Source organism: Lagopus leucura, unplaced genomic scaffold (assembly GCF_019238085.1).
Source record: "Lagopus leucura isolate 7727_CA_CO unplaced genomic scaffold, USGS_WTPT01 Super-Scaffold_73, whole genome shotgun sequence".
NCBI lineage: Eukaryota > Metazoa > Chordata > Aves > Galliformes > Phasianidae > Lagopus > Lagopus leucura.
In genome coordinates, this window is record NW_024962252.1 from 45688850 (window position 1) to 45713028 (window position 24179).

At 34.7% G+C, this 24179-nt stretch overlaps 1 protein-coding gene across 7 annotated transcripts in view; it reads left to right on the forward strand.

Annotated features, from left to right (window-relative positions):
- Positions 1 to 24179, forward strand: part of LAMA2 (laminin subunit alpha 2) — a 320859-nt gene that overhangs the window by 125074 nt on the left and 171606 nt on the right. For all 7 annotated transcript variants that reach the window (XM_042877434.1, XM_042877458.1, XM_042877450.1 and 4 more), the window contains exons 11-12: positions 735 to 875; positions 2217 to 2390. In XM_042877434.1, coding sequence (XP_042733368.1) covers positions 735 to 875; positions 2217 to 2390 — 315 coding nt within the window. The remainder of the gene's footprint in view (positions 1 to 734; positions 876 to 2216; positions 2391 to 24179) is intronic.

Consider the following 24179-nt stretch of genomic DNA (forward strand, 5'->3'; position numbering starts at 1 on the left):
TGTCGCCCCTGTCACGGACATAGATTGATCTGGTCAAATCCGTGACACTTGTTGAAAAGAATGCTTTATCTTTTCCTATAGGGCAAATTGATTAGTTGGGTAAGGTAAGCAGGACTTACTGCACAATGCAGGTTTTCTCTGAAAAGTATAATTACAAAATGCTAAGTTTAGAATCTTTCAAGTTCAGTGCCTGCTTTCTGTGGAGAAGAGTTTGTAACTTGGCTGCATGGCTGTCAAACACGTGTGAAAATGCAGCTCTTTCCACTCTTGAACTTAGCCTGGATTCCACCATTAGTCATAGGCCACTGAAAAACTGATAATGACAAAATGACTGGTAAAACTAACACAAAGTACTTGTAGTTTGTGTCACCTGTGAATGCTGATTTCTTCAGCCATACCTACAAACTAAGGTTGTTGAGGCCACAACATTTTGTCCCATATGTCCTTCCCTTCTCAATCCCTTAAGCATACAGGAGATAAGTAAGATTTGTCCTGAAAGTACATGTATTCACATGGAAGAAGAATTAAAAGTCCAAATTCTGTCTTCGGCCATTTATAGGTAAGTTTATTAGCTTATTGTGTAGAGGATCTAATTCTGATTATTTACAAATAAGAACAGCGATTCCTATAAATATCTTTGTAGTTCTGCATTAAAGCAAAAGAGGGTATGAAAGCTGGTTATCTCAAGTTCTAATCCATGACAACTGAAGTAATATTCTAATGTGCATTTTCAGGAACATGTTGAAGGAGAAAACTGTGATCGTTGCAAATCAGGCTTCTTCAATCTGCAGCAAAATAATCCCCAAGGCTGTGAGGAATGTTTCTGCTCTGGGAAAACAAATGCCTGCACAGGCTCTCACTTTACATACAGAAATGTAAGAAAATTTCTGCTGTATCAGTATATGCCATTGATTCTGTGTTTTTATGGGTTCTCACTTTCTGCTGGCACCAGCGTGCATCTTACTATATAACACGATGTATCTTTTTTTATGTCCTATGCATTCTGTCATTTATCATGAAGAAAATACTTTAAAACTTTGTATTTTCTTCATCTGATGAAGTTCTGAAAAATATGCAATTGAGTAGGGAGGAGTGCAAAAGAACTTATAAGCATCACAAATGAAGCCATGTGCTTCAGTCCCGGAATATGCTTGCATAATCATTACTAAATTAAACGTAATATATCCACAGAGCAAGCCTCTTTTATAGGTCATTATTAGATTTCTAGACATGAAATAATTAAGAATTTTGAAACATTCTGAATGTACAACATTTAGCTTCCATAAGGAAAAAAGTTACCTTACAGGGGTAATTTTGAGTGTATTTTTTTTGCATTCTGCATCCCTAGGAAAATATGTGAAAGTGAGATAAAAGTGTTCTTATTTGTACTCTAGAAAAAATGTCTTCAGCATCAAATATACTCTAAACTTTACATTAGTTCTCAAAACTTACACACCAATTCCACTGTAACAGATGTATGCTACATATTCATATCTGTAGATCTAGTTTGGGAAATATGTTTCAGATCTCGTAGCTTCTGGTCTTGGCTGCACAGTATGCTAGAAATCTGAAAATAAAATCATATGCCTAATGTGTTCATCTTTGTGCCAGCATCTAGAAAAATTTCTAGCCCACAGCTAACCTAGCACACTGTTCTGCTCATATCCAGCCTCCAGAAGCCATTCTTGTATAAACAGTGCATTCATCTCTGCTGATGCAAAAGTTATGATGATCACAGGCTTTTTTTTTTTTTTTTTTTTTAAGTTTTGTAAATAGCCTATACATTTAAAGTTGTAAATTGTAACACTTTAGAATTACAAATTAGTATGAATTATATTGTCTATGACAATCTGAAAATGTCAGGTCATCTTCTGTACTCTCTTGTGACTGACATTATAAACTCATTTAATATATTCAGAGGAATCATGCAATCATGCATGTAAGACTGAACTTCTGCCTTGCTCTGAATGATATAAAGCACACAATACTTCAGACAAACTACTGAGGAGTTCTAACTCCTAGCTGCAAAAAATAAGAGAAATTTTTATTGTTATTTATTATTTCTTTTGTTCTTAAACTGCCTTTAATCATATTTATAAACCTAGTCACTTTTAAAAGGAAATGAAATAATTAGAGATAGTGAGAGTTGAAATGATCGTTGTCATAATTCTGATTGTAATATGTTTTGTCTTGTTTTCTGTTTCCTGCCATCATAGATAGAAGACATGAATGGTTGGTATCTAGTTGGCTTATCTGGTCACATCAGAGTTACTCCTAAGCAAAAGAGTATTGGTGGGCGTCAGCAGCTTAGCATCAACAACGTGTCTGCACGTAAAGTACTGCCACAGACTTATTATTGGAGTGCACCCAGTTCTTATTTGGGCAACAAAGTAAGTGCAGATGGTACTTGCCTCAACAGTAATTTGGTTTATTGGGGAAAAAAAAATCGGCTTTGAATGGGGGTGGAACTGAGATAAAGCTGGGTAGCTATCTGACCAGTAATACTTCAGGCAGGAAGGAATGAGGCATATGGAGTGTTCTTCAGATGCAAAAAATATGCAGAGAAAATTAACTATCTTTGACCTTCAGCCTATTTTGGGTTTCTGGTGTCAGGTATTAGAGTAGTCTTTATAGTCTTTATTGCTGTATTATTATTATTTTTAATTATTATTTTTGAATGAATTAGTTGGCATGTATTCCATCTTGTCCTGTTTCCACTTTTCCCACTTTATCTTCAGCTCTGAAAACTCATTCCTTCATCTGCTTTTCATAAGATGCAAGTTGTGTATCAGATGTTGTGGGGGTGTGTTACAAAACTTTAATGTTTATCAAGAGATTTGTGTAGGGAGTACTTTGCCCTACAACTCAGAAGATCCTGTTCTGAGCTCTGCACCAGTTCTGGTGCATAATAATTGTCCAAATCTTCATGTGTGCATATATGCGCATACACAGATATTCATGCCTTGCAAGTTGATGACAAATATTTGCTTTCTAAAGTCATGAGTGCCTTAGTGGTCTGACTGTTGGTCTTTTAGGCTTCCAACTATTACAAATGATACCCTCAGAAAAATCCTTTTATTTATTTATGTATTTATTTTTGAGAATAAAACTAAGGTGTGAATGAGTTATAAATGTTAAGAAAGATAAACAGCTTTCCATTTTTTATAATGTTGATTATGGTAAAAATTTATCTGAAGTACTAACATAACACAAGCACTTTTCCCATTGTACTCTCTTCAAGCTAGTCAACCTCTTATTTATTTATTTTCTTCCTACTGGCTGAAAATGAACATGACAGAAGATAACTGAGCATGTAGAAACCAAACAGAATCATTCCAAATCCATTCCATTCCATTGGACATCCTGTTTAAGGCAATAATTTGCTAAAGGTAGTTGGGACTGTTTCATTGGTCAAGGGAGAGTTTTTCTATAATTTTCCATACTTAGTGAACTTATCTTGTGATAAGAAGCGGTACTTTTCCAGACAGAATTTTATCCTGCTTCTATTCAGTGAGCAAAATAATGATAAGAATGTGCACAAAGTATTTGAACATGGAAGATATTTTTTCAGTGTAATTTGGAGGTCCTTTGTGATTACTGTCAGATATCTTTATATGATTGAAACAATTTCCTTAATAACAAAACTATATACATTTTTGATACTACACTAATACTGAAAGCAATCAGAAATTATGACAGTACATCATAACTGTCATGTTGCATAATGTAAATTGGAGTATAAAGAACTGCTTAACCCATATGATACAGTGGGAGTGGAATATTGCAAGTCCTTATTTCCAAACTCAACTATTTCTCTAAACAGCTGCAGCTGGATAAAACCAAGCAGCTGAAAACCTGATGAAAACGCTCTTTCCTGAGACTGATCGCTAGCTGTAATGTTGTATGATAGTTGCTATTGGAGAGCAGGCGAGCTTCTTCAAGAATTTTTGTCTTAGAAAAATTTAGGAAATCTCGTAACACATACATTTCTATTGTAATTCACCAACCTTGTGTCACAGAAAACCACTTGTCCTTTTTATTGTTAAAATTACCATTCTGAAATGGTACTCCTGAAAATAGAATTGAGTTACAAAACACAGTAACCATTCTGCATTTTCCAGTTTTCAAATATATCTCAAAATCCTTATTTAAAATGTTTCTTTTAATATAAATTTGGCATGTTATGAATAAGCCTCAACAATACTGCTTGCCATATGTACACTATCTGCTTGTTTTACATCTCTCTCAAAATGCTTCTTCTGGTTAAAAAAAAATAAAATTAAGTGGGATATTCTGAATGTGCAGCCTTCAGCGTCCTTTTTCATGGACTGTATTAGACTATATGAAATCTTTGTGTCTCCAAAGAGGGATTACAAATAACCAGAGGTTATAGATACAGTATGATACAGTAAAGTATCATGATGATACAGTAAAGTTTTTTATGTAAAAGTGAGACTAGAACATAGATTATTTTAACATCACTTGTATCCTCTCATTCTCCTAAGCGTATGTGCTAATAGCACAGCTTCAACTGTTTTGTACTAATACAGATTATTATTTTGGGGGGAGGAGCCAGTTATTTTCCATTCCTGACTATATAATACTTTTGAACTAAAAACCATTTTTGAAGCAGAATGCATTTTGGAAATAATCTGGGGGAAGTTAATTTCTAGAAACTAGTGAGTAATTGGGAAGAACAAATTTAAAGTGGCTAGTGTTAAGGTTTTAGTAAGTATGATAAAATAGTTTATCTTCCTGTCTGCTTTGTAGTAACCTACTGAACTAAGGATTAGAGCAATCATGAGAACAAGTGGCCTGTTAAAACTTGTAGTTACTGAAACATTTACTTATTCTATCAACTCTAATTACATTGTTAGATGTTTAAAAGCATCATTTGTTTTTTTGTCAGCACTTTTTTAACAACCAACCTGTACATGTATATTAAATGCTAAAATATTTTTGTAAATTTGCATGAAAGTGTTATGAGTTACACTCTGATACTATTTGAGCAGAGCACTGAAAGGAGAGTATAAATTAATTAAAAATTAGGTACCAATCTCAGTGAAAGCACCTGCTATTTTAAAGTCAGTATGGGAGGGTTAAGTGTCCATGATGTTTCAAAAATCTTACAGTGTGTACATGCTCTGCTTGATTTCCTTTGATATCTCTGCAAAAAATAATTTGATAATTTGTATGCTGAGAAGAAGCCACCTACAAGTAGTCAATATAGCTAATAAGCACAATATAGAGTAGGTAGATCAGATGGGACTCCATGAAGAAACATCCATCTTTGGTGACAGGAAGCTTCTCTTTATTTTCTGTCTTTTGCAAATATTTACCTTTATTTGCTAAAGCCCAACTTTAACCATGATGGTAGAGATATAACTAACCCCCTTCACGTGGTTAAAGCACTGCTTTTTGTCAGCAGTCACATGTTAGTTCAGCCTTTAGGCAGATGTCTTAGGATCCAGGTCTCTGAACATTTTAATCAGCGTCCAGTATCCATATGCAAATTAGATAAGTGTCCTCTAACTCGTTTGGTTGGGTTTTGAGCAGTTCTTACTGTTGCCATTATTCAGACTGTAAACAACACAGAGGAAGCTTTAAAACACCTCTGCTCCAAAACACCATTGGCTTACTAGCAGATTTTGTTAAGATTGAGCAGTTTCTTGTATCAAATGTAATCTACAGTTGTCATTTGGACTAGTTCTACAGCACGATCTCATTCAGTGTAAGTTCTTCATGAAGTCAGACAATATCAAAAATTAACGCAAAAGATGCTTATATAATGGGCTTTGTTAGATAGAAAATATTCTAGTATATCATGTTTCTCAAGTCTCATATACTTATAAGCATCCATCTATGCATCCATTGTCCTCCAAATGCTAGTAAAAATCAGGACAGCAACTGAAAGTTTTGTTTTGAGTCTGTGCATGCAGAACAATGAGGGTATTTTGTTCACCTTAACAATGCCACTTCATTTCTTTTGCCTATTCTTTTATAATTAACTGTGTAACCTGTTTGCTAGCTTTAAAAAGTCAATGCTTCTTTGATTCTAGGCATGAAGGCTGTAATAAGCCTGCAGCCAGTATGTACAAACTTCAAAAAATCTATTAGGCTTTAAAAAGTATTTTAGTATGGAAAAGTATAGATTGAGATGGGGTGAGGAGCTTTTTTTTTTTTTTTTGTGACATTATCTGCTGCAGACTGCCCAGAATACTTCATAGGATTAAATATTGAATTCTGTAATAATCATAAGCTAGGTCTTTGTGGCTTTTATGTTTATTTCCTTCCATTTGTTTTCATTTCTTAGGCAATTGTTGTGCAAAAGGCAAAATAATGCAGAGCAAATTGCAGTCTACAGCTCACAGGGAGAAAGGAAAGAGTTGAAACCCAAAACATAAAGAAGCGTAAATAATGCAATAATCAGCTGGAACAGAAATGCCAGGATCAATTGTCCTAAATTATTAATGCATCTAAAACCAGAAAGCTTCATCTAGTATTGTTGTGGTGTCAGATGTCAAGACTTTCTGGCTTGTAGGACATGATTGAATTAAATAAATCCCCAAGTCTTTTTCTTGATTTTACTTCCTGCCTCAAAAAGGAGAACAATCTAATGCCTTTTGATATAAATGGGTATCCAAGATTCAAACTAAAAAGTTATTGGAGGCTACTTTTTTCTGTCATCGTTTTGTTTAGAAATTTATTCGCTTCTCAGGAAAAGCAATGTCTGACTTAGCGTACAAAATTACAGTCAACTCTGTCTTAAATTTATTCTGCATTTGTCTGCATGAGTTTTTTCAGGAAACTGAGGGAGTGAAACTTAAGTTGTCTTATGTTTTCTTCCATAATGTGCCTTTAAAAAATACTTCTCTCTTTCACCTCGTTGTATGGAGAATTGGGCCCTCATATAGATTAGTTAGCACAGATGTGTTGCCCTAATCTAAATCTAAGATTTTGGATCAAAATGGCAGTGCTTTAAGTACCTGCTGATTATTTGAAGGACTTTTTCAGTAGTGATGGAAGTCCATCACTTCATGATGAATTAGCTTTACTTATATCCTGTGCACAGAAATGAGTTTCAGCACCAGATTTGACCATGTAACAAAGAGCATCTAAAATAGGAAAAATAAGGAAGGAATGTAGTATGGAACATGACTGTGTCATTTATGATTTATCAAAAACAATTTTCTGCAGGCATTAATTGATTCTTAATGTCTTCTACGTTTGAGTGAAATAGTTATGTTATATGCACATTATTCATGTGTAAAATAAACATGAATAGGCATCAGCAGCAAATACTATTCCAGAAATCTCCATTTGATGTAACATCCCTGAATTTATTCAGAGAAGCTGCAAATCCTCAGATTTTTAAAAAATTGTATCTAGCCAACATATGGCAGAAAATTAAGATGGATCATTTGAACCTAAATAAAAATACTTCAGCTTCTTTTGACTTTCATATGTGAATATATACTTCTAAAAAAAAAAAGCTGGCTCAGTTTATTGGTATGTTTTTATTTTCTAACAAGTAAAACCTAATCTAACATAAAGAACATAATTTTATTATACATCAGAATCTACGTTGATTGAAATTAAAATTAACTCACCATGGTAAATAGGTTCAGTCAACATTATGAATTGGTTTTCAACTTACTCTAAGCATGCTGCTTAGTTTATTAACACTTTTTTTCACTATAGCTTTTAATAACTGAGGCAGTAGCCGAATTCAGATACTGAAAGGAATAGAAAAACAACTGGAGTACAAGTGAAGAGCAAAACATTTCAAAGATAAGAACAACGGCTGACTGATTCTTTCTTTAAGTTTGCTAAACTTATACTACACAGTTTAGATTATTTAGCTTTGATGAAATATTCTCTCAGCATGGCTCCAAGAAATGTGACAAAATTGTATCTGTGCATCCTTTCATTCTGGTGACTAGCCAAAAATTTGCTTGATCCTCACTAGAAAATAAAACATTCCTGTACTCATGAACTGCCTTATTTGTAATGTTCAGATACTAATTACTGAGGACAAAACCACCAACCAACCAAAGCATAAGTACATTTCACAAACTTTTTCCCTTTTTAGTTCTTTCTAATGATATTTGGATAGCCCCTTGGAACTGTTCAAGTACAGTTTTTATTGTGATTGCAGTAGAAGCTGCAATACATTTTAGACTTCTTTAAGCTTCTAAAGTCAGTTTGAACAGGACTCAGAATCTGACTAGCTGAGTCCACTAACAGCACTAGTATCAGGTATCCCATCACACATTTAATTTCTTTCTGCTAAAATCATTTTATACTTCTGTAAAGAAAAGAGGAAATTTATTATAGGTGAAATTATTTTATAAATCTAAAGTTTCCTTTGCTTTAACTTCTTGTCCAAGTTTGCCTTGAAGGTAAGGATTTTAATCAATAGAAAATCAATAGAAAAGTGGAGAAACAAACAAACAAAAAAAAACAAACCAAAAAAAAAAAAAAAAAACACAAAAAAACCCCAAACAAAATAGAAGGGATGTAAATGTTAGAGAAAGAATACTAAGGGCACTAGAAAATAGTGATAGTAAATTTCTTGCTAGATTAAAAGTTCTTACTCTTCTCAGGTCTGATCCAAAAATTAAAATAGTGAAGGATGAAAGAAAGCAGAAGAAAAAGTCTGCGACTTAGAACTAACATGTCAGATGATCTGTAGTGTGTGCTAATGAACATCCAAAAAAAGAAGCATGGTGACAATGGTTTAATATGCCTGAGCTTGAGATAGCTAAATTAAATGGTGGTTGCTTAAGACTGCAAGGGAATTAATATTTGAAGTGAGGACATACGGTGTTTTTTACACACAACATACATTTTCAGCAAAGAAGCTTTTGCTTTGAAGATGATAACTGGAGTTACTTGATCAGCACACATTACCTGGAAGTAAATAGTATTATGGAATGTTGTATGTAGTGTCATGTTATATTTATACATTAATATGTAAATCTCCCCCTCAAGCTGCACTGGGGAGATTCCGGCTGGACATTAGAAAATACTAGTTCTCTGAAAGATGGTCAGGCACTGAATTGAGCTACCCAGAGAGGTAGTGGAGTCATCAACCTTGGAGGTGTTCGAGGAATATTTGGACATTGTGTTGAGGGACATGGTTTAGTGAGATCCATCACCAAGGGATGGTTGGACTGGGTGATCCTGTGGGTCTTTTCCAACCTTGGTGATTCTGTGATTTTAACCACTTAATAGGTATGATAGACCTAATTCAACTTTGTTAGTGGTACATTACAACCAGTACCATTTGAAAGAAGTTTATTTATTTTTATTTTTTCAATAAAATATTGTTCTTCTGTATATTTTAAAATTTGATTAATAGTAATTAAAGTCAAAAATCACCCATTTTTAAATCACAAAGCTCTATGGCTAACTAGAGTGTAGAAGAAAGGAGAGTGGCTCATCAGCATTCCAAAATGTACATATTGAATTATTGAAGTAATTTCATTATTATATTGAAGTCATTAGCAAAAGGAAACTGAAAAAGGCATCCAAAACTATTACAAAAAGTTGCTTTTCCTTTTATTGTACATTTGCCTCAGGGAAGTAATAACTAGATTCTTGACTTCATAAATATTGGTGAATTAAGTAAATATAAATATTGGTGAATTAAGTAAATATGATTGGTGTGTGGTAGCACCACTATGATGATTGCCTTACAAGCTCTATTTTTCAGAGTAATACTCCATACTTAATAAATTTCCAGTTAGTCACCAAAAAACAAAGTATTAAAATCCTCACTTTTGTATATTTTGACTTAAAAGAGAAAGGCAGACTGTCTTACTCTTCAGATCTTTTGATATTAATATCAGACTTCTACAGTTTTACTGAGACTGTCTTAGCTTTCTTCATATCAGCCTATGTGATATTTTGTCTAAAACAATGTAAATAAAATGCTAGGCATTTCGCTCTTGCCAAGCAGAATTTGTACAGCATCAAGGCTTTCTCTGCAACCTCTAACTCAGTAGGCTGGGAGTAGGCAAGAAATGAGAGAAGATACATCTAAGACAGCTGATCTGAAGTGGCCAAAGTGATAGTTAATATCCAAATAATATCCCTGTATAGTATCTTTATTGATGACCTAGATGAGGGGATTGAATGCACCCTCAGTAAGTTGCGGGTGATACCAAGTTAGGAGGAAGTGTCCATCTGCCTGAGAATAGAAAGACCCTACAGAAGGATCTGGGTAAGCTGGATCTGTGGGCTGAGGCCAGTGGGATGAAGTTCAGCAAGACCAAGTGCTGGCTCCTGCACTTTGGCCACAACCACTCCAGGCAGTACTACAGGCTTGTGGTAGAGTGGCTGGAAAACTGCACAGAGAAAAAGGACCTAGAGATGTTGGTCAATGCTTAACTGGACATGAGCCAGCAGTGTGCCCAGGCAGTCAAGAAGGCCAGTGGAATCCTGGCTGATATCAGAAATAGTGTAGTCAGCAGGAGCAGAGATGTGATTGTCTCTTTGTGCTCAGTGCTGGTGAGGCCATGTCCTAAGTACTGTGTTCAGTTTTGGGCCCTTCACTACAAGAAAGACATGAGACCTTGGAGAGTGTCCAGAGAAGGGCAAAAAAACTGTTGAGGGCACTGGGGCACAAATCTTTTGAGGAGCAGCTGAGAGAACTGGGATTGTTTAGTTTGCAGAAGAGGAGGCTCAGGTCTCCACAACTACTGAAAAGAGACTGCGGTGAGGTGGGAGTCAACTTATTCTCCTGTATAACTAGTTTTAGAATGAGAAGGAATGGCCTCAAGTTGCACCAGGGGAGGTTCATTTCAGGTATTTGGAAAAATTTCTTCTCCAAAGGAGAGGTCATGTGCTGGAATGGGCTGTCCAAGTGGTCTCATCTATTACACCATTATCAAACTGCTAAAAATTTTTGAATTGATCCATATTGCTTCCTAGCATCTACATTCCCATAAGGAGGAAGATGCACTTTAAGCTGTTAGCAGAAATTATCAGAACAAAGATTTTATTTTCCAAAGAGAGACTAGCTAACTACAATAAAATTTATTTTCTTTTGAAAGAAAATCTCAGTGGAAATTTTTAAATATTCAGTAAGTTTCTAGAAGGGATGATTGACTCTAACTACAGAATGAATTTGTCTTTGTCGTACTGAACCCAAGGGTTAAGACCAGGTATTTGGCAAGTTGAAAGAGTAATCAGGTGCTTGAACCCCAGTCTGAACTGAGATGAATTATTAAACAAGTGGTTTGTTGGGTGATTGAATGTTACCTGCAAAGCACCACTCATCTCCTTGAGGCGCATCTATGGTTAACTGAATTGAGCCAATTAGACTGACTGTCTCTTCAATGAGTTGTGACCTATCAATGGTAATAGCTTATTATGATGATAAATGAACCTATCTCTCAAACTGAAGCCTGAGTATACAGCTTCCCTGAATCACAAGGCTGTTTCCTCTCAACTTCAGATTGACAGAAGCATCAGCAATGAGAGTAAATAGTATGCATGAGTAGACACGGGCGATTGTTGAACCCAAATGAATATATTTATTCTAGGTGAAATTGTTTTGTTTGTTTTAATGGACCTGCCTGAACACTCCATATTTGCCAGAAGTACCTAACATTTCTCACAATATGTGCAATATCACTCCTGTCTCCTGAGATAGCTGGATGAATTTCTGATTGGTATCTACTTGCCTTTTCAGTCTCAGGGGCACTCTATATTGTGATGTAGGAGAATACTTTCTTTTTCTAATTGAAGAGTTTGTTTTATTTGTTTTGCCTTGTCAATCTTATCAATTTGCTGTCCAGAAGTAATTTCCTCATAATTACACGGAAGTTAGAGGGACTGTAACACTACTAATATTTTTCATTAATTTCTTTCATAGTTTTGAAATCTTCAAATGTTGTGAAATATCTAGAATTGTTGTGGGTCACTTCTTTGTTTTGTTTAACTCTTTTTGGGGACAGGAATTTTTTCTACGATGAAGGTAGTTATTTCAACAACTTTCTGTACAAGTTTTCTTCCGTTATTTTTGTGTATTTCTTTGACTGATTTATAGTTAAGGATTTCAATCTATTTTTATTAATTTAAAATAACAGTGCCCGGTCATATATAGTTTCAATTTACCATCCAAAAACAAGATCTTGGTTATATATCAAATTTTTAGTTAATTTCTCGAGAGAAATGCTTTTGTAAGTTTTTGAATTATATTTTGCTAATGACCAAGATAGCTACAGTCTGCTCTAAAAGCATGGCCTAGAATGACGACTTCATTGAATGAAGACTTTAAGCTATGCGACTGGCCAGAAAGCAAAGGAATACTATCTATATCCATCCTCCTTCTTTAATGTGTATTTAATAGCACAAAACATCTGCAATTCTAAGTTTGCTTTGCCATAAACTGGATGACACCATTAATATTGCAGCAATATTAATGCATATAAATACTTTGAATAGTAGTACATAGTTTTCCATCAGTGTTTTATTTCCCACACTCCAGAAAGCCATTATATAGTATTTTATTTACATTAAAGGGATTGTTTTTTGTTGTTTTTTGTTGTTGTTGTTGTTGTTGTTTTTTTTTTAAATAAGATTATCGAGATATGTTATTAAGGGAACATTTTCTTCTTACATGTTTTGACTAAAATTAGACAGTACACAGCTATGCATACATCTAGTTATTTAAAATGTTTGCCGTGTTAAAAGAGCAGACAAAACCCAGAAAAGTGAAATGAAACACAAAATGAGTAGTAGATCAGTATCCTGTTGTCATTAGCTATGGAAAACAATATTTCCAAATTTAATAAACCAAGACAGTCTAAACTAATAAAACAGGTGGAATTAAACTGTTGTTTTCTTTTTTTTTTAACTTGCAAAGTAGATTTATGTCAACAGATGTCCTTAAAGCTAATCATATAAATAGAAATGTTGTTTAGTCAGCTGTGTCTTATTACTTAAGTATTTGAGTTAATTCTGTTTAGTCTGCTGTGGTGAAACATGCTTTTGAGAATGAACTTTCTGCAGATTTATTGCTTCATGCGATGCTATGTACGATCCAGTAAATTACTCCTCTCTTTCATAGATGATGTGGTAGTTCAGCTTAGGTAGATGCACAAAAATGTAGTTTTGTCAGTCTCTTGTGTCCTTAGTTTTATGTCATAACACATATGCATTTGAATACAAATAGCTTTCTACATTTGTCTCAACTCTCCAACAGAAATATGAATGTATGACACAAAGTGTTCAAGAGAATAAAACTAGCCACATGGGATTAAAGACACTTAGAAAGTTAGAGATATGAAGATGATGAAGGCAACCTTTCTTAAGCAAACTTCAAGATTTTACATGAAAGCTAGCTCGGAATTCATTCAAATACTCACTTGGAGATTTTCTACCAAACATTTTCAAATTTTCTTTTAGAAAAATTGCAGTGAGATAGTTTTTCATAGTTTGGCTGGTGACTTTGCCATATCAACTCTTCTGAGTGTGTCAAACGTTAATGTAGATTTTCTGAGGTACTGCAGCGTGCATTTGACGATCTGTAGTTTGTATGTTTTCTTTTGTTACTGGAAAGAGATTAGTAGCAGTTGAAAATTATTAGTATTTGGTGACAAGCCCAGTAACTTAAAAATCTATTCTTCCCAACATGACTGTAATCAATTAGATAACCTAGTTAGCGAATCATCAAACACATTACCAAGCCTTCACAGAACTCTGTGGGGAAAAAAAAATAATCTCTTTGTCTGCAAAATTCAAGGAGATAAATTGCATCTGAAAGACTTAAGAGGGTCAAAAGAGTTCAGATTCCAAGCCTCAGAGTATATCCTGACCATCCCCGCAGTGAGATGCAATTCTAAATTAAGTAGAAGTGCATCCACTGTTTCACAGCATAGTCTAATCATAGTCTAATCAAACTTTGAAACCTGTATGAAAATGTGTGCTAAAACACAGTTGCTATTGCATTTCAGAATTATAAATCTAATGGTTTTGTGCAAGTTCCAGACAAAAGTATATTTACGTTAGAAAAGCATTTCCACATGTTCAATGTAAGCTTTTGTAAAAGCAAAAAATCCAAAAATTCTTATGAAGTTCACACATTTTACTGTAAAGAATGAAGAATTTTCCCCTTCAGTTATACATATTTTGACTCATTATTCTATACTTTTGGACTACTGTCTGTACTTTGCTCATTGCCCTTGAGAGTATTGCTCTAGGCATATATGAAAAATGTAGCTTTACTTATTTTTCCTATAAATCATTATTTAGCTCCTTTGTCTACTTTCTTTCTGATGCCATGAACAAAGTCAGTTCTGAGGAATTTGATAATTCTGTACTGTAGATGTATTGTACTGCATGTTAAGTTTATTCTGATCACATATTGTATGCTCCAAAAGGTAAATGCTTTTGCTTCCCTTTATCAGATTATAATTCTTTCAAGCTGTCTTCCACTATTTTGGAAGGATAAATGCTGTTGGTTCTGTTTAGAAAATGGTTGTTAAATGATGAATGAAATGTGCTACCACAACTGAACCTTATATTTTCCTGAATGTTGCTAAAAATTAAAAAGTTCTAGAAATCTGTAGGGGATTTTTTTCTGTTTTCTTTCAAAGATTCCTGTTTTTTTTACCAGAAAATGCATTTAAATTGTTGTGTAGGTTTCCCTTATGTAGTTTGAATATTCAATTCATTTAAGCAGATTTCTGTATAAAAGATGTGCAGAACTTGAAGCTGTGTTCTGCTGTTTTACTTGAGTTTACAGAAGACAAGTTAAACAGATTTTTGATCTTACCTACTAAACTCCTTCTGATATTTTGCACCACAAATACGATTTCGTATTCTAATGACAAAATCTTCACAAAGCTGAAAAATCATCTATGAGATTCTCTATTTATGTTCCTGAGATTTTTTCTGTGATGATAGGGAAGATCAATAGTAAAAGTATGTCTAGTGACTATAATCACCCATGTCCTCAGAAATGAAGTTCCAGCCTTCCAGAAGTTGAATGCTTTTTAATTTGGGAAGGTTCACCTTTCATAATTACTAAAGCATATATATTACTGCTGCAGCATTTCATAAAGCACTCAAAGTATGAGTTATTTAACAAAATGTGTTCACTTGACCTGAAGAATATAGTAAATTTAAACTTCTATTCCAAAGCAGGATTTATTTTGGTCTAGGCAGGTAGTGACTGACACTTTAGAATAAGTGAATGTTAATTAATGCTTCATTAATGAAAAATGATCCATCATAATGAGTATTGCTGAGTATGCTAAATTATGATAAAATACTTCTGAAGGGATAAATGACATCCATTGTAAAACCTAATATGTATCATTTGTATCATGTATTTAATTATGGTCAGTGTTAAAACAATGAATACCAAATGAATGAGCAATAGGAGGGATACTAAAGCTAAATTTTATTCATTATTCATGGTGGTAAAAATACGTATTTTTTATCACAGTTTTATATCATAACATGTATGTATACAAGTTGACTGTAATGTGGAACCATCTGGAAAATTTGAACAGTACAGGGAAAAGTGCTCAACCACTTCATTAAAAGGACTTTAATATTTTTTTTTTTAATGCAAAATGTTGAAAGTTCAAAGGAAGTAGTTTGAATACTGCCCCGTAGGCCATAAATCTTCTTTTCTTTTGTGTACAAAGAAACTTAAATAGAATTCCCAGCAATATGACAGTGGCAATTAAGCAACCATTTCATTGTTGGTATGCTTTATTATCCTGGCTGTGAACAAAAGCGTGAATAGTAAGAGACATGAGCTTCCCTAATAAGTAGTACATCACCTTGGGACAGCATTCAATATCTTGTTAAGAGCAGAGATAAAAGCATTCAGTAAGCTAGCTCCAGCTATGAGTAACTGGTGTGTTCAATGAGCTCCTCAAAGTTCCCAAGATTGTAGCTGTTGTCCGTAGCCCTAATTTGCCATTGTAAGCTTTCTGAGAATATGTAACAGGTTCTCTTAATTAGTTTATTCATTCCTTGTTAGTTTTTGTGCCAATTCTCCACAAGAAGATTTAGATAGCTACATGCTGCAAAGATAATTGTGTTGTTAATGACTGAACCTAATATATCACATGTTCACACTGAGTTCTTGTGTTTCGGGAGGAGAAAAGGAAAAAGTGGAGTTCATGGGAGAACTGTATCTAGGAACACTGGATGCATATCTGTGTATTATCTGATTCTGATTTAGATAGCTAAGAAAAAAAAATGAAGTAATTATTAGGTAGTTTTAAAAGGTTTCTTTTTTTGTTTGTTTTTGTGTTTATTTTGGGTTTGTTTTATTAAAGTGACTAAAGTGAAAATTCTCCTATTTTATCTCAGTCTGTATCAGGTATGCAGTTACAGATCTTTGATTTAGATCTATATTAAATTGTCTGTTTTGTAGATCTATCTTAGGTATTCTACAGTGGCTCTGTGGAAGAATTTTAACCTGCAGAGCATTTCATATGTAACAGGAACACAATATGTAATGAAGCAGTAAACTGCAAACTGCAAAGAAGAAGAATTTGTCCTGAGAGGGAGATCACAGATTTAGGAAGGGATATCACAGATTCTTGCAAAGTAATTTTATTTGGTTCTTCCGGGAATACAGAGAGAGCAATATATTATCTTCTGAGTATTTTTTTTATTATTATTATTATGACTTTGAGGCACTGCAAGAAAGGTTTATATGTCCAGTTCTCTGCACAAAATAATGAACCTTCTGTATGTTTCAGAGAAAAAGACAAAAAAAAAGACAAAAGACAAAAGAAAAAGCAACATATCATTGAATCATAGAATTACTTTGATTTGAAGGAATCATCTAATCCCCTCCCATGGGTAGAGTTACCACCAAGTTGATCAAGCTGCCTAGGGCCCCATCCAATGTGGCCTTGAATGCCTCCAGGGATGAAGCACCCACATCTTCTTCAGGGCTTCACCACCCTCTGAGTAAAATATTCCTCCTAATATCTAATCTAAATCTTTCATCTTTTAGTTTAAAGCCATTCTTCCTTGTTCTATCACTACCAAAATGTGTAAAAAAAAAAAAAAAGTCTGTCTGCCCTTTGTTTATAATCTCCATTTAAGTACTGGGATGCTCCAATGAGGTCTTCCAGGAGCCTTCTCTTCTCTGAGCTAAACAAGCCTGACTCTCAACCATTCTTCTTAGGAGAGGTGCTCCAGCCCCTTTGGTCATTTTCACAGACTCGTCTGGACTCTCTCCAACAATTCTACATCTTTCTTGCACTGGAAACCCCCCAGAACTGGATGCTGTACCCCAGATGGGGCCTCAAAAGGGCAGACTGGAGGGGAACAATCACCTCCCTCTTTCTGCTGGCCACCCCTCTTTTGATGAAGCCCATATTACTGTTGGCCTTCTGGGCTGCAAGCATACACTGCTGGCATGTGTCCAGCTTTTTGTTTGCTAGGACTTCCAGATCTTTCTCTGCAGGGCTGTTTGCAAGGAGTTCTCCCAGTCTGTACTCATGTCTAGGATTGCCCCAACCCACGTGCAAGACTGCACTTGGTCTTTATTGAATGTCATCAGGTTCTCATGGGTGTACTTTTCCAGCCTGTCCAGGTCCGTTTGGATGGTATCCCTTCCTTCTATTTTGTCAACTGCACTACTGGGCTTGTTGTCAACATTAAGCTTGCTGAGGGTACACTCAATCCCATTATCCAGGTAAAGATGTTGAAGAGTAAGGCAAAGAAAAATATTCTTAAGAAGCATGTAAGGCCATGGTGGCACTTGATTTCTTACTCTCCTAACCTCATTTTCTGTCCTGGTTACCTCTGAACTGATGGCGTTGTCTTTGTATTTAAAAAGCTTCAGTTCTCCTAGCTGTACATTCAAGTCTTTATCACATGAATATCCAGCAAGAAACAAAGGACTCATTTGGGGTATAATCTGAGTCTGTAACAGCCTACTCTGTACTACTCTCTACCAATGTTATATGATTTTGAAAATGTTTTCTCTTGCCTCAGTGGAGCTCAGTGGAGCTATTCCCTTTTACTGTATTTGTTTCTCATCTTCTTGTTTAAGCTGCAGCTTTGCTCTCTGCTACATCATATGCTGATCAGAAAGAAAGAAAATATTTTGAGATTATAACATAGGAAAAATCTTTTAAATGTCTCTTTTTTGGGGGAAGAAGAGTTATTTCTGCCTTCACATTACAATCTTCTGCTAACCAGTTGAACATTTACATTAGCAGTGATTAGAATCTATATGTCCTAGGAGTTAATGCATTTTATAATTTTGCTGTCAAAAACACTTTAAGAAATTTTCAATTTCTCTGAGTCAGATTAGTATCAAAGTAAGCAGAGAAACAAAGTATTGTTATTGCTTCTCTAGTTTATCTAGTTAATGTATCACATGCTAACTTTTTGTGTTGGATTATATAAAAAACAGTGGGCCTTGGAAACAGATCTGAGTTAGCTAAAAAAAGACTGAAGAAGGGGAAGTAATAAATCAAATCAAGTAGGATCACAGGAGGATGCAGAAAAGAATAATTATTTTCTGAGGCATAGTCTGGCTTTTCATGAGTTTTCATGCAACAGAAATAGTGGAAAAAAAAAAATAAAACTTTTCTTACTTCTGTTGCACAAATGTGATGAAGATTGCATTCTCTAAAACCAGCTCTTTTCTGACTGAGAACTTCAGTTTGCGGGATGGTTAATTGTAAAATAAATAAATAAATAAATAAATTGCTTGTAAATACATCATTTTATTTGTCAGGTCCTCATGTGCAGCAATGTTCTCAGTACTTCTTTAGAGATGTACCATTTCATGACATTTTGCACATTGGTTATGAGAAAGGGAAGAGATCCACTGTTCCCTGATTTCTTTTTTTAGGCCTTAAATATCTTCTTGGGACAGGAAAGAGTGAAGCAGCATGTGTACTCAAAACAGAGCTGAGATTTTTGTTCTTAAGTGTGTACTAAATATTAAACTATTCTGTTTTGGTATTGTGTTCTGCATTCTTATAGGCACCGGAGATAGACAGTCTTCAGTTGGTGAACATTATTCCACTGCTGTTTCTTGTATAGTGGGATCCAGACTAAAATAAATAGATGTCTAAACATTTATTCCTTGTTGAAATATCCAGTTTTGCATGTGCATACATGTGTTAGGTGATTTATTAATGCTTTTAGATGTAAATGCACTGCAAAACTGAAAATAAACCCCTCCATAGTAGACGTTATTGCTAGAGCACTATAATCAGTTATAAAGACCTTATAGATATGCTCAAAGGGAATTGTGGAGTTCTGGTACATTTTCTATGATTTTGGGAGGCAAGTAAGTGAATAGCTGTCCTGTGCAAAAATACATGACAGAGGAACCTTAGTAAGTTTATCACTTCAGAGTTCCTCTTCCTTTCCAAAAATGAGCAGTGTTAGTAGATTAGTGCTATGAAAACAATCTGACCCAAGAGATGCTTGTGCTGTAAGGACTGAAGATTAAGTATAGCTCCAAGAGTCAATTCACTTAATAACTTCTCATGTCTGAAGTTATATTATCCACTTTTCTATCTTTTATAGAATCCAGCTAAGCTAGATCAATATCCTGAGTAAATGTGGCTTTCTATTTCGGGATGACATTTTTCTACTTGGCAGGATATTATCTTCATACAACATGTGTACAATATGGTACTAATTTATGTTAGTCTGGGAAAAGTCGTCTAAAATTTTGGATAGTATATTAAGACTTCTAACAATTACTTTAGACATTTCTAAATGTTCTTAAGACATCAAACACCTCCTCGTTTTACTGTAAAATGATACTGAATAGAGGAAGTAGGTAGGAAAAAAGCAGGGTCTAGAGTAGTTTCTGTATTGAATTAAAGGACTAGTGTTATTTACATCATGAGCTTCTCATTCCAGCAGGCTGATACTGACATTATAAAACACTGATTTTGCCAAAACTGTGCACATAGACTACTGTATTCAGCCATAGGATGACATTTGGATGGAATGGATTTTGAATACAGATTGCTAATGAGAAAAACTATTTGCAAATTAGTCCTTGAGATACTTTGTCAAAAATATTATTCATGTGGGTGCTTTAAGAACACACCTGAATTAACAAACCAAGCATTGCCAGGGACCTGTTCTCTAGAGGCCATTGATATGAGCATACTGTTGACACCCTATGCTGTTGTATTAGTAACTATTTAAAGAATAAACTATGTAGTAGTATAATTAATAAGGTTATTACTTTACACTACATTTTTCTTCCATCTTCTAGAAGAGAATTGTTCCATCCAAACTATAATTTGAGAATGTATCCTAACCCATACTTCCTCACAAATTATTTCCAGGAGAATTTAAGAGAATGTCAGCACCTGTTTTAATGATTTTTAAGTATAGCAACTGAGCTTCAATGCTCAGACCCACGCTCTGGCAATGTTTACTTTTCTTTTGTGAATGTTGCTGAAGAATATCAAGCCACTTAGACCTCATCATTATGTTCTCTAGCATTTCCACCACTGAGAATTCTCATTAGTATGTGAATATTTCAGACTAACAAAATACTTACATCCTGTTTGAGTTAAGTTACCTACTGTAGCCAAATAATTGTGCCTGAAAAGTATGCTACTTAAGTATAACCTTATTTTTATTTTTATTTTGGGTTACTCTAAGCACACTGTTTTCTCATTCAGAAAAATACTCTCTAGAAGACCAGTTTTTTTTACCTGTTGATATTTAGAGACTACTTTTGGTACTATTTCCCTAAATACAGGCCTCTATGCTCATATTTTGAAATTCTTCAGAATTAAGCAGAACTGCAGTTGTGGTTAGAAAAACTCTGAATCACATTAATTGTTTGAGAAGATGACTGTCACCAGTGAAAACACTTTTAAGCAGTTTAAACAATTCAGATTTGCTTGCTCATTGTGGATATTATTGAATGAACTTTCTAAATGTGGAAACTTTATCAAAGAATTAGTTCCATTCTAGTGTGTTCAGTTCACAAGTCAGTCTTATTGGCTCCTCATCAAGGGGAGAGGCAAATTTCCTGAAGGGAATGAAAGTTTTCCAAAGGGGAATGCATAGCTCTAACTCACTCATGCTTGAGTATTGGTATACTATCTCCTTCTCCACTGATAGTAGAGGGTTAACAATATTGTCACATCTCTAAAAGTAAATTAGGCACCTAACATCAGCTGGGGTTAAGTTACCTTCAATTCCCACTTTGACTTTAAAGTATTTCGCTTTCACTAATATTCTAAAATGCTGACAGAAAGTAGATAAAAGTGACCAAAACTCCATTCCATTAATGAAAAATAGCTTAGTTTCTCATTTCTTCTGCTATCATCAATTTGATGTAAATGTTCCAAACTAATTTTAAGTGATCTGTGTTAGGTGTTAATAACTGAAATGCTGAAGACTGCTTCCAACCTTCAAGTTAACCCAGTTATCTCTATATACAATAAGCCATTATTTTTTGTACAGTTTTGCACCAACTTGATGCCTTGTATCACTGAAAAATTAAGAATCATAGAACAGTTTGATTTGGAAGGGATCTTTAAGATAATTCGTTCCAACCCCCCTGCTATAGGCAGGAACACTTCTTGCTAGACCAAGTTGCTCAAAGCCCCATCCAGCCTGGACTTGAATGCTTCCAGGAAAGGGGCATCCACAACCTCTGTGGGTAACCTGTTCCAGTGTCTCACCATGCTCACAGTAAATAATTTCTTCCTAATATCCTGACCTAAATCTACCTTCATCCAGTTTAAAGCCATTGTCCCTCATCCTGTCACTACGTACTCTTATAAGAAATCTCTCTCCAGCTTTCCTATGTGCTTACTTCAGGTACAGGCAGGCCAACTGAAAATCATCCTCAATCCTTCTATAGGCTGAAGTAGTACTTACTGAAGTAAGTAGCCAAATTATACAAATATACAACATTCAGTTGTATACCCTCTTAATATAGAAATATAGCTTCCTGCATTAGCTTCAGTGAGATTTGAGATCTCTGGAAGATCACTTATTGGTTGAAGAAATAATTATTGGATCTGATTATTTTTTTTTTTAATTATGAACTGAATGCAGGATTTTAAAAAACATAGGCTGCAATTTTATCATTTTCTTGATCAGAATATTTCAAAATGGAACATTTACACAGAACAAATGTCAGACCCTGGTACTTCTTTCTGAGCACCACTCCTTATGCAAATTGCTGTGCATATGATGTTACATTTTACTATAGAAATGAAATATTGTGGGGGAAAAAAAAATCTAAGTTAAAACTTTCATTATCATATTGAGAATGCATGGGAATTTTTTATGCAAGACTGTGAAATCTCCCCAAATAAACTTATAGAGAGAGATAATTTCCTGCAAATGTGTTTGTTAGTGATATACAAGTAAGTGCTTAAAGTTTTATGTGCCAAGTTTTTTACAAGAATGTGACAGTGTCAAAAATAAAAAAGCACAAGTGTTGCACAAGCTGTTCTGCATGTCACACAGATGCTGTATATTTTTTTAAGTTTGTTTCCCAAGTACAGCATACTTAAATTTTATAGGCTTAATAATTCTAATAATCTGATGTCCTGCAGATGTTTTGTTTTTATAGATTTAAAACATAGCATACTACTCCCGACTGTTTCCCATTTCATTCTTACTTTTACCTAACAATAAATCATTTAAATGTTTTGAACTTTATCTACGCTCAGACTTCACTCATGAAATATATTGACTACAAAATTCCTAACATACTTAACAGACTTGATACAGTGCAATACAGTTAGAGGAAAGATCTACTTTTCCACGTTTTAAGTAATAGTAGCTCTTACAATCATAGAATGGCCAAGGTTGGAAAAGACCTCTGAGGTCATCCACTCCATCTGTAGCACATCTACATATTTCCTGAACACCTCTTTAGTCAGTGACTCCACCACCTCCCTGGACAGGCTGTTCCAGTGCCGACCACTCTTTTGAAGAAATTGTTTTTCCTAACATCCAACCTGAAATTTCCCTAGTGTATCTTGAGGCCATTCTCTCTAGACCTTTTGCTAGTTACCTGAGAGAAGAGGCCTACCCCCACCTCACCACAACCTCCCTTCAGGTTGTTATAGAGGGGCATAAGATCTCCCTGAGCATCCTTTTCTCCAAACTGAACAATCCCAGCTCCCTTAGCTGCTCCTCATAAGGCCTGTGCTCCAGATTCCTCACCAGCTTTGTTGTCTGTTGCTAACTTGCCCTGGATACTAACTCCTCAGAGACTGTTAGCATAACCTCCAGCTCTTCAGCTATCAAGAGATATCAGAGATATCAAGTTGGCACTTCATGTTACAAAGATACTGATCTGTTTACAGAAATGTTCGGAAATCAAATTCATGGATTCTCTCTGCAGGAAATCTGCAATATTTGATTCTGAAATGTCTATGAAAAAATAAGCTGTAGTTAGGGAAAGGAATGATCTGTCTAGCCTGGTAAGAGGTCTCCAGCAGTGACCAATACTGGATATGTATGGAATAATATTAGCAAGCAAGCACTTATCCGTGCGGTCCAACATACAGCAATTTGCAGAAATTTCCTAAGCTAGAGACAAGTTTGTTATAATCTTCTTTAGGAGAATGAAGTGCATTTTGTTGTGTATATGTACGTTTTGTTCATAACTGATTTACTTTCTTTCTTAAACTGCAATTGGTAGTTAATTTTAGAGGTTGTGAAATAATAATGGTTCAGAAAAGGGATTCATACATCAGTAAAGGGGATGATGCCTACAGAGGACTGAAAGGCATGTTGAAACTAATCTGTCTGTTCTAACTTTTCAATAACAGTGAATCTATGAAATTTTGTTGTCAGCACTGGGGAAGGGAACTTGTCCTTTGACCAAGTGAAATGTGGATGATCTGGAACACATTGCTGATTCAAATCAAGGACTTCCAGCCTGTAGATAGATGTTGTGATGAACTAACTCCCTGACTATGTAATTAAGTTCCTATATTAGTATTATTTAAATATACGTTAACATTCAAGAAAGAGTTTATGGTGTTTTCCTACTGTGACTAGAAACTTGTGTAACTTTGTGTAGGTCACAATCCTCATCTAACATGTTTTAAACAGCATTAAGTTAAGCTCAACATTTTAAATCATTTTTCTACTAATGCTATAGTGAAGTAATAGCTCTTTTATCCACATTTTATCTTCCAGATATAAAGTTAATTGTT